Raw genomic sequence first — 11,077 nt, forward strand, 5'->3', positions numbered from 1 at the left:
GGTTGAGGGAGGTCATGGACCTTGGCCTCGGTGCCAAGGTGCCGGGGTGGTGCATGCCATGGGGGACAGGGCAGCTCGTTCCTGCCACCTTGCTGCTCTCCCAGCCTGCCTGCAAACTCAGCATCACTGGTGCGGTCACCTCCTAGCAAAAATGCCGCTGATCCCACGCACAGGCAGTCCCGTGTCCCCTCAGACACCACCCATGCAACTGTCCATCTCAGCACATGGCATTATGCTCATGGGCACAGCTATTTTATTGCTGCCTGGGCTTTCAAGCTTCCTCCATCCCAGCCATGCCCCTGAGCTTGGATTACAGCAAATTGCACCGGGCAATTCTCCTTCTCCCCAGAGATCACAAAGCCAGTGAACAATGTCATGCGGATGGGGACTGGGCACAGGTCACCCCACTGGGCTCCTTCTCGAGGGTTATGCTGGAGCATGAGGAGGAGGACACTGGGGCTCCCTGCAGAGGCAAGAAGGGAGTTGGAGAAACTCATCATCTAACACATCTGTCACAGACACTGCCCACTCACATACCCTGGGGTCTCGGTGCTGGTACCCGGCTATCCCCTCCGACCAGGCAGAGACCGTCCAGCAATGTATCAGACGCAGCACCTCCCTCATGACCCCCTGTGTCCCTCCTGAACCATCCCCAGCATCCGGAGAATCGTGGTGGGTACACGGACACTGTGGATGGGAGCTGAAGCAGTTGCTGGGTGGCTTCATAACTGCCCTTGGCTGCAACAAAGCTGTCTTGCTCCAAAGGAAGCTTGAAAAAGCCCCAGCGTGGGGAAGGCATTTGGTGTGGTGCAATGCAAGCTCAGAAACACTTCAGACTTTTGCCCCTTTTGTATCAGATGATTCTGAACTTGTTACTGAGGGGGGTGTCCCCGTGGGCCTGGGAGTGGGGACATGCAGGTCTTAGGTTGGATGCGATTTTTATGCAGACTTGTCCCAAGGAAACCTCCCTTGGGTCACAGTGGAAAGCTCTGACACTGATAAAGTACCTCCAAGGAGATGTCTGCAAAGCCCAGACACGCACTCATCTCCCGAGAAACAGCCTCAACCCGTCTGTGAATTTGGGCTGGAGAAGATAAATGTGCAGTTCCCAAATATTCTCCAGGGCTGTTGTCTGGCTCCCAGTTTGAGGTCAGACAGGGACCCACACTGACTGGGAGCTCCTGGATGGAGAGAGGGAAGGAAGAGGAGCATCTCAAAGAGGCTGCTTGGGCAGCGATTCCCTGGGTGACAGAGCCCGCCCAAGGTCACTCCCGTGCCACCAGAGTGTCACCTTGCCCCAGTGAACTCTGCTGTTGTCTTCAGGCAGCTCCATGACACACCCGGCCATTGTGCAACGGACATGAAATTAAACTAAAAATAGCTGCCTCTCCTTACAGGAAAACACCTGGCTGCCTTGCGCTGGGGCCAGGAGGGTGCCGGCTGCTGGCACCCTGCCAGCAGCCATGTCCCTCCTGGCAGGTGAGGAGCGCACCGAGGGCTCCCTCCTCCGAGCCAATGTGGGCACTGAGGAAAGACATCATCCTCCTCTGTGCTCCTGCCCCAAGACCTGCCTTTCAGCTCTTTTTCCCTCGCTCAGCTCCCATCGCCAGGCAGCGTGGTTTTCCTCCAAGCCTCCACAAGGTGCAATGGCATCCCTCTCTGGGCCACAAGTGGGGACTGATGCCACCATCTCTCCCACCTGGCCTTTGCAGAGCGAGTTGGGATCAGCACTGCAGGTTCACTGGGGAGCAAGTTCGTGTTATCAGTCCTTCAGTTAGATAAACTTAATTAAAATGCTGGCAGTGTCTGGCTGGACAAGTTGCCCATGGCATTGCTGGCATCCCCACATCTGGGCACAGCACCGTCCCCCTCTGCAAACTGGACACAGTCCAGCTCTTCTGGGGGTTTGTTCTCCACTAAGGAGAACGCTTGGCTCACTTTAGGCATGGGATGGTGGGCCAAGGCAAGTGCAGTCTTGGACCCTGGGGTTGGTCCCCTGATCTTCCACGGATTCCCTGGTGTCCTTGGAGCCAGAGCACCTGAAGTAGTTGGCAGCCCACAGCAGTCTCCTGCATGGTCCTCAGGCTGCCACTGAGCCCAGGCTGAGCCATTCTTCCTCTGAAGTCGGTGGGCTCCACTAGCATCAGGCCAGTGATCGCTTCAAGGCACTGGTCCCTCTGGACCCAGGACAGACCTCAGGCATTGCCGCTGTCTGCTCCTGTAGGACCCAGCGAGAGCTGCGTTCCTTCTTTCCCCATTGGATGTATCCAAGTGATCCTCAAAAATCATGGCATTATCAAGAGCCAAAGAGCAGCACCTGGCTGCAGGAGAAGCGGTGTGAGAGAGGAGACCAGCCAGGCACATCTGCCGGCTCCTGGCCGCAGGGCCCTGGGCAGAGCGCTGCCGGCAGGAGGGTGGGACTTCAAGCCAAAGTGCGGGGCTGGTGGTGTGCCTCCCATTCCTGTGGCCTCTGTCACACACAAGGGCTCCAGCGCGGGAGGGATGAAGGGCTTGCACTTGGCTGAGCCAAATGATTTGGGGGCAGACACTCCTCCTGCCCCACCGTGGAGGAGTGTGGGACAACAGGAGTCTCCGCCAGCCCGGCTGTGGTGGCTGAGCACCAAGGAGTACTGAGGAGCACCAGGGCCAGCTGAGTGCAACGTGATTTTGAGTGGAGCAGGAGCATCCCACCGCCGAAACCCATGTCAGCAAATGTCCTGCTAGCTCCCCTGGAAGGGGCAGCCCCTGAGCTCTGGGTCTCAGTTTCCCAGCCCTGGCTGCAGTAGCATCAGCTCCCCAGCTCCCAGCGGCACAGCAAGAGGCCCACGTCCCCCTCGGCACTCCGGGACATCAGCCCAGAGGCCCCTCTGGCTCGGGGAAGAGTGGGCACAGGGCCAGACGGAGGTGACGGTGGGGTCCCATACAGGGGGAAGATGGTGTTTGCTGGCTGCAATGGGGTGAGGTGTCCCAGCCCCTGCTGCTGCCCCGTGTGGGAGAGGGACAGACTCCTCAAGCTCCCGGGGTCTGGGGTAGCCCCGCCGCTTCCAGCCTGGCATCGCTTCCCCATGGGCTGCCTACGTGCCACAGGGCATGTCCCTAGATGGCCCCTGGTCCCTCCGGTCCCACGGTCGTGGGGAAGAGGTGACAACGCAGGGAGAGATAACAGGTAGGGGAACAGGAGACTGGACAGAGGAGGGGTGGTGGGTATGGGGAGAGGCAATGGAAAGGGGGAAGGATGATGGGTGTGAGGGGGAGACGTTGGGCATGGGGAGAAGTCACAGGTACAGGGGATCAGGGGCCTCAGTTCTGTTCAAACCCCTGTCCCGGGGGGAAGGCAGTAGGAAAAGCAGTGACAAACCTTGGGAGAACTGGGCCAGCAGATCTGACACCCTGATGCGGCCTGAGACCGGCCAATCCTTCCTCTCACCCCCCCACCGAGGGCAGCCCCATCGCCCCTCCAGCCCCGGGGTGGTGGTCTGTCGTCCGAGGGCATCCTGAGTCCAGGCTGAGTGTCCAGGGGATGTGCCACATGGTGCCCAGGGCCGGACCTCACCTCAGGCATCCTTAGTGCCGCCTGCTCGGGGCAGGGGCTGGGAGATCTCGAGTGGGAAGACCTGAGCTCGGCAGCCCATCCCCGTTGCCAGGCCGTGGGCATCCTTCGTCTGGCTTGTTCTGGGGGATGCTGGGGGGATGTTTGGGAGGTGTTGGGGGATGCTGGGGGGATGTTGGGGAGATTTTGGGGGTTGTTGGGGAATGCTGGGGGTATGTTGGGGGGGTCGTTGAGGACATGTTGGGAGGATGCTGGGGGGATGTTGAGGAGACATTAGGCAGTTTTGGGGGGAAGTTGGGGGGGATGCTAGGGGATACCCAGCTGCCCGGCCTGGGCACTGGTGCATCTCTGAGAGCTTGGCAGCCTCCCTGGGAGTGGGTGGGTGACCAGCAGAGGGCCTGGCTCTGCCGCTTCCCAGCGCTGCTTATATTCTGCCCAGAGCTCTCCGGAGAGCCCAGAGCAGCGGCTGGAGCCGGACAGACCAGCTGCTCCTCCAGACCGCTCCCTCGCTGCCCGCAGCCCCGGGGTCCCTGTGCTCGGGGCTGCTCTGTCTCCTGCCACACGCTTTCTCCGGAGGGTGCGGAGGGGACCATGCCTTCTCTGACGCCACTTGTCCTCCTGCTGCCGATGCTGCTGGTGCTGGGGGCTGTGGCGATGCAAGGCAGGGCTGGGGATGGCAGCACCCACCATGGCTGGCGTGCGGATGGAGTTAAGACTCTGCGGACGATTTCTCGGGACAGTCCAGAGGTGCAGGTGATGAAGGAGAGGTTGCGCCGGGGGACGGAGGAGGACTCCAAGTCAGTGCAGCAGTACGTGCCGGGGGTGCGGGTGGAGTTCCCACGGCCCCTCAACTCCGCCAGCCTGCACCCAACCAAGGGCCTGCTGCCATCCAGCACGGACCCATCTGAGCAGCAACAGGGGGTCCCCACCGACGGGGAGGGGGCAGAACCCCGAGCCAACCTCACCACTGTGTCTGACAAACGGTTGCAAATCCAGAACCCCTTGTACCCGGTGACAGAGAACTCCTACAGCGCCTATGCTGTGATGTTCCTGTCCCTCATCGTCTTTGCAGTGGGCATCATCGGAAACCTCTCCGTGATGTGCATCGTGTGGCACAACTACTACATGAAGAGCGCCTGGAACTCCATCCTGGCCAGCCTGGCTTTCTGGGACTTCCTCATCCTCTTCTTCTGCCTGCCTGTGGTCATCTTCAACGAGATCACCAAGAAGAGGCTGCTGGGCGACGTGTCCTGTCGCATTTTGCCCTTCATGGAGGTAAGGGGCTGCACAGGGCCCTGGAGGGCTCAAGGACTCATCTCCTCTCTTCTCTCTTGCTTTGGGGGCAGTTCATGCTGGCCATGGCCTGCTGCAAGGGCTGTGTGCCCCAGAGACCCCCATCGTGGGGCACAGCAAGGAGCCGAGGAACGGTCCCAATATTGACCTTCCCTTTGCCTCTGCCCTGGGCCGTTCCTCAGGCTCTGCAGCCAGAAACATCACTGCCAGGGCTGGGGAGAGCCTGTGAAACCCGCCTTAGTCCAGCCAGCATGGGGACTTCGGTCCATGGGGTCCCTCCGTCTGTCTGTCCCTGTCCCAGCCTGACACCCCCCAAGCGTGTGGGCTCAGCCCCACAGCGTGCTGGCCTGGCACTGGCCCTGGTGGGTTGCTGAGGACAGCCCCAGGACAGGAGGATGCAGGTGGGGCAGTGCTGAGCAGCACTGGGGCAGGAGAGCCCAGGGATTACATTTGGGAACCTGAGATCTTTCTTGTCCTCAAGCCTCATGCATGGTGGGTTGGCCACGTTCAGGGTGAATTGAGGACCCTCTGAGAAGGCTACAGGGACTGTGGTGGAAGGGGAAGGCAGAATGAGCAAAACCGTCCCAGATAGCACGGTTTTGCATGGTTCTGCTCTTGCATTGAAAACAAACCCATGTTGTGTGGTGTGTCCCACCTCCAGGCTGGGATCAGCCTGCCCCTCTCCGTGCCCACAGACCCAGCCTGCGTATGCACGTTGTCCGGGGCTCCAAAGCCCGGTTTATCAAAGAAGGGTGCAAACACATGGTTGGAAGAGATCAGAGACAGTCTCAGTTTCCTCAAGACCCTCTCAAGCTTGGTCAGGTCAGATAGGGTTCAGAACCTGCCCATCCCACCGAGTGCCTACTCCCATGGCCAGTGGGCCATGGCTTGTGCGCAAGGGCCCTGGCTCCGCTGCGCTCGCTCTCCCCAGACATGATCAGGTTGCGTTGGACCGCTGGCACCTCTCAGCGCCATGCCCAGGCCAGCCCTGCTCCTCCCAGGACTGTCACCATGCTGGGTTGGGACCTGGCCATCTGTCATCGCCAGATGTGTCTGTGCCCATCACCAAGACTCAAGCCTGCTCAGAGGAATAACAGCTGGAGGGAACAGAGAGCAGGCCTTGGCACTCAGACAGGGATGGCTCGTGGCTGCAGGGAGCTCAGTCATTACAGGCAAAGAAATGGCCCCGAGACATTGACATGTCCCATCACAGTCCCCTCCCCAACATCCCCCTCCCTAGTCCAGCTTCTGCTGGGATCCGCAGGGCTCTTGGGCACGGGACCTGCCTGCATCCCGCTCCCTGGGTGGCTGGACTGTCCTCTCCTGCTTCACAGGAGCTGCTGGTTGGGGTGACTCCAGCACGGGCTGGGGGGGCAGACGTGGGACTGGATGGGTTGGCACGGCCCCCACTGCCAGGGCTGTGGGGTGACCAGGTCTAAGGCCACCAGTACCACCAGTGCTCCCGCTCTGTCCTGCTGCTCCGTCCCCCACTGGCACTGTGACAGTCAGCTCCCCAGTGTCAGTGCCTTTGCGCAGGCTCTGCAGAGGTGTAGGGGTCCCTGGACGTTGTCAGGTGGCTTTGGCTGTGCACAGTCCCAGCAGGGGACCCCAGTGATGCCACCGTGACCTTTGGGCACAGGCCTGGGGTGATGGACCTGCGCGCTGGCTGGCCTGCCAGGCACGGCCCTAAACGTGCCCGTAACAGACCAGCACGACGACGTGGTGTTTGCTAGAGGAGATGGGCAGCCCCTGCCTCTCCCACTGTCTCCCCTGCTCCGCAAGCAGGAGCTGCTCATTTCTGGAGGTCTCCCACCCCAGCCTCTATTAAATGAAGTGTTTGCCCCATCCCTGTCCCCTACCTCAGGCCCCTGACATCGCAGCCAGGCAGAAGGAGGACTCGGAGAGGGGCAGGTATATGGACCCGTGTTTGCCCGGGCAGGCTCAACACCCCTGCTGAGGACAGGAAGGAAGGGTGATATCCCCAGCCCAGACCCCTTCGTGAGAAGGGTCTGCCACGGCCTGTCTCTGAGCCGCCCATGGGCTCCCTGGCCATGTCCCTGTGGGGATCTCTGGGGGCGACACCTCCAGGTGCAGTGGTGGGGCAGCACCGGTGTGCCCCTGGGACGGCTGGGTCCCCGAAGGAGGCAGGAAGGTCAACGGGATGTTGGGGCTGCCGAAGGATGGGCATGGCCCAGCCCCGGGGGAAGCGCGGTCCTGGTGCGGTGCCCCCCAGGAGGCTGCTCCCACTCTGCCACCCCAGCCACCCACCCTGCCCTGCCCTCCTGCCCCCGGGCCCCAGAGCAAGGGCTGAAGGGGGCTTCAGGGCTTCTCTGTCCACCTGGGACCCAGCACTAGGGGCCCTTCAGCCTGGGTGGGAGGGCATGGCCAGGCCAGACCTAAATCCCCAGCGAAGAGTCAGCCGCAAGAGGGGACTCAGTCTGCAGCCCAGTAGTTAGTGTCCAGCCTTTCTCTATGGGGCTGTGCAAGTGTTTCAGGCTGCTGGTGAACTCTGAAAGGAGCACGTCTTCTGCCCTCCACTTGGTAGCTTCTTAAATGCTCAGGGAGGGGCACAAAGCCATGTTTTTGGAGCAGAGCTGGCTACATGGGCTTCTGGTGCCAGGCGGTGTGCAGAGATGTGCCTGGGGTGACCAGTGGTACCAGCTGCATCCCTGCCAGGGCAGCGGGGAAGGATGCTCAGCTGTGTCTGAATTACATGCTAGGACCAAGGGGACCAGGAGAGAGAGAAGAGCCTGTAGGAGGGTGCAGGGGGAAGAGAAGGGCCGCAGGTGACAACCAGGGAGTTGGGCAAGTGTGCTGGGTGCTGGCTGTGGGGCAGAGCAAGGGTGCTGGTGGCTCTGGGCATTGGGCAGAGGAGCTGGGACATGAGCAGCATGTCGGGCATCGGGGCTGGGTGCGGGAGGGTGATGCTGAGCTGGTGCCCTGATGCTGTGTCTGAGGGGACACCGCTGCGCGTAACCCAGCAGTGATGCTGGGTGCTTGGCATCAGCGCTGGTCATGAGCTCCTGTGCTCTGCAACACTGAAGGGACCAACCCAGGACCACTGGAAAAGGCTGGGGGGATGGTGGGGGGACGGTGCCAGACCTGTTTAGGGTTCTGCCCAGGCATGCAGAGCCCTGGGAGGTTTCCGAGTGCTGGGAAGGTCCCTCAGTACAGGGTGATGTTTGTCAGCTTCATGAGATCAGAAAAGCCATGGGGCTGGGGGACACCAGCACGTGACTCTGCCATTTTCCTGGCCAAGGGCTGTGGGACTTGGCTCTGAGCAAAGCTGCAGCTCTGGGGCCAGGACCATGAATGCTGATTGTTACCCTCGGTGCCTTGCCAGCCCTCCCAGAGCCACCGCAATTCCTCTGTCTCCTTTGGCCTCTTCCCTTTGGCAAACGGGATGTTTTTCCTGCCATTCTCAATGCAGCGGAAATTGCCCCAAGCTGGTTTGTGACAACAGCACCTTCAACTCATTTGGCCTGTCCGGGAAGTAGGCGGCAGCTCGGCAGAGCAGGGCTGGGACAAGCCAGCCTGGGGCAGCTGGGGGACCTTGGGGACCCTGGGAAGGTGCTGTGGGGTGTGATAGTCCTTGTTTTCCCTCTCCAAGACCCAAGCAGAACAGAGAAAGGGCCTGAGGGACAATCCTGCTATTCCCACCCTGGCTGAATGGACAGACAGACATCCAGCAAAGCTTCTTCCTTCTACAGAAAAGGGAGCTGTGCAGGGACAAACAGGTCACGGGACAGTTTTATTTCAGGGTCACAGGAAAGTGTCTCCAACCCTGGGATGCAGCCACAGGCTGTGTCCCCTCTAAAACCTTGGAGTGTCCTGGGCTGTGGTCTTGGGTAGCCAGGGGTTTGCCACCAGCCTGGTAAAGCCAAGCCCTCCGTGATGTCTCTGCAGCAAGGCCCACTTGTTCTGCCTCCCCTCTCACCAGGTATCATCGCTGGGAGTCACCACCTTCAGCCTCTGCGCCCTGGGCATCGACAGGTTCCATGCGGCCACCAGCCCCCAGGCCAGTGCCCGGCCCATTGAGCAGTGCCAGTCCATCATCGCCAAGCTGGCTGTCATCTGGGTGGGCTCCATGACGCTGTCGGTGCCGGAGATCCTGCTCTGGCAGCTGGCACAGGACACATCGCCCGTGTCTGGCATAGTGACAGAGTATTGCACCATGAAGCCCTCGTCCAACCTGCCGGAGTCTGTCTACTCACTGGTGCTGACCTACCAAAACGCTCGAATGTGGTGGTACTTTGGTTGCTACTTCTGCTTGCCCATTCTCTTCACCGTGAGCTGCCAGCTGGTGACCCGGAGGATCAGCGGCGCTGAGAAGAAGACTGAGTGCCGAGGGACCAAGCACAGCCAGTGTGAGAGTCACTTGAATTGCACCATCATTGGGCTGACCATCATCTACGGGCTCTGCACCACCCCTGAGAACGTCTGCAACATCGTGGTGGCCTACATGTCCCCCGACATGTCCAAGCAGACCTTGGACCTGCTCAACCTCATCAACCAGTTCTTCCTATTCTTCAAGTGCTCGGTAACGCCCGTCCTGCTCCTGTGCCTCTGCAGACCCCTGGGCCAGGCCTTCATGGACTGCTGCTGCTGCTGCTGCGAGGGCTGCAGCTCCGACACTGCTTCCAGCGAGGGCAGCGCTGACAGCAAGCTCAAAACAGAGATGTCCTCCTCCATCTTCTTTGACAAGCCCCGGGAGTCCCCTCCACCCCTCCTGGCCCTCGGCACACCTTGCTAAGTGCCACTGGGGAGCTGTAGAGATCGATCCACCACCTCCTCCCAAGACCAAACGTTTTGCCATTAGTGCCCGTGTCTGGACGTGGAGCAAGCAGATGAGACAGCGCAGGGGGCTGCGCCACAGGCTCCAAACCTCACACTGGACACATGGGGCTTGAAACCCCAGTCCCTGTGGCTACATTGGCGGCCACCTTGCCTCTGCCCAAAGGCCAGCAAGGACATCAGTACCTCCCGTCCTGGCTGCTCAGCCAGCCCCAGAGGGGTTGCCGCTCTGGAGATGGAGTTGTGCCAGAAAGGTCTCATCTGAAACTACGGAGGGTTTCCATGGTGGCTTGCAGAGGACACAGCAAACACAAACTGCCCTCGTCCCGTCCCGTCCCCTCCTGCCGGCCCCCTCCACAGTAGGAGAAGGTCCCAGTGACCATATCCCACCAGATCCAAGCAGTGCCTTGTAAGAGCTCAATAAACCAGTAACCTAGAGAACATCGCACACGCAGCCGTCCGGCACCGCCGAGCAGAGCCGCGGGGAGCCAGCGCTTGGGGCTTGGATGGCTCTTCCCTAACACCTGGGGGCCCTGGGGGGAGCATGGGCAGTGGGGGGCCATGAGGGCAGGAAAGCAGCTGTGCCAGGCCAAGCACCGAAGGGCGATGGGGCAAAGCCCCTCTGCCCCCCTCCCTCTGGGGTGATGCTGAGCAGCCGGTGCCAAGCCAGCCCCTGGGAGCATCCCCTCCAAAGCACCGGCCTTGGGGGGGTTGGTAGGACTCGAACTGCTCCCAGTAAAGCCCAGCCAGCCCAGCGCTGGGCAGAGGCGCTCCGCAGCCCGCAAGGCAGCCCGTTGCTCACCCACACCGTACAGGACCAAGGTGCTGCCGCTGCACGGTTCTGCCATGCAGTGCAGGGGGGGGGGGCCGTGCAGGACCACCACCCCCAGCACCCCTTGGAAGCCGAGGGGGTGAGCACACCTCATCCCTGTGCAGGGCTCCTGGCCTTCATCCGCCTGCCCATTGTGGGGACAAAATTGCCCCAGAAGGATGGTTTGAGGCCATCGGGGTTTCCAAGCCCCACACCCACCCCCTGCCCAAGGCTCCTGCACCCAGGGGGGGCTCTGGGGAGCAGGCGGGGCGGTGGGATCGGGCTGAGGACAGGCTGGCCATGCCGGCCCCGTCCGCCAGAGCTGTTAAAGCTCCTTGTCCTGCGCTGGCACCCACCCCAGCCTGTGGAATGCCAGGGCGAGGGAGACGGTTGCTACGGCTGGGTGAATGCGAGGGGCTCACTGCGGGCTTTGTGCAGCATCGACACCCACCAGGCTTTGCTTTCACAGCCCCGTTTCCAGGGAAACAAAAGCCCCAGTTTTCTTCCGAGAGCACAAAACCGGGTTTTTCCTTTCCTTCCCCCCAACACCCCCCCCGGCCAGTGCTGGGCCCCGCAGTTTGGGAGGAGCCAGGTCGGAGAGGGGTCTCATCCTGGCACAGGGATGGCAG

The 11,077-nt window shown here is 61.1% G+C and overlaps 1 protein-coding gene across 1 annotated transcript; it reads left to right on the forward strand.

The window, feature by feature from the left end:
- Positions 1–3,995: 3,995 nt before the first annotated feature.
- On the forward strand, positions 3,996–10,078 carry GPR37L1 (G protein-coupled receptor 37 like 1). The gene is made up of 2 exons (XM_063356432.1): positions 3,996–4,825; positions 8,784–10,078. Exons 1-2 carry the CDS (start codon positions 4,142–4,144, stop codon positions 9,594–9,596), a joined length of 1,497 nt encoding a protein of 498 aa, XP_063212502.1. The 5' UTR covers positions 3,996–4,141; the 3' UTR covers positions 9,597–10,078.
- The last annotated feature ends 999 nt before the right edge of the window (positions 10,079–11,077 follow it).

This window comes from Chroicocephalus ridibundus, chromosome 20 (genome assembly GCF_963924245.1).
Source record: "Chroicocephalus ridibundus chromosome 20, bChrRid1.1, whole genome shotgun sequence".
Classification (NCBI taxonomy): domain Eukaryota; kingdom Metazoa; phylum Chordata; class Aves; order Charadriiformes; family Laridae; genus Chroicocephalus; species Chroicocephalus ridibundus.

Bases quoted from the DNA above. Each gene is read 5' to 3' on its own strand.
- GPR37L1 (XM_063356432.1), top strand. From the start codon at position 4,142: ATGCCTTCTCTGACGCCACTTGTCCTCCTGCTGCCGATGCTGCTGGTG. The intron at 4,826-8,783 runs GTAAGGGGCTGC...CCCTCTCACCAG, and splicing joins GCATTTTGCCCTTCATGGAG to GTATCATCGCTGGGAGTCAC.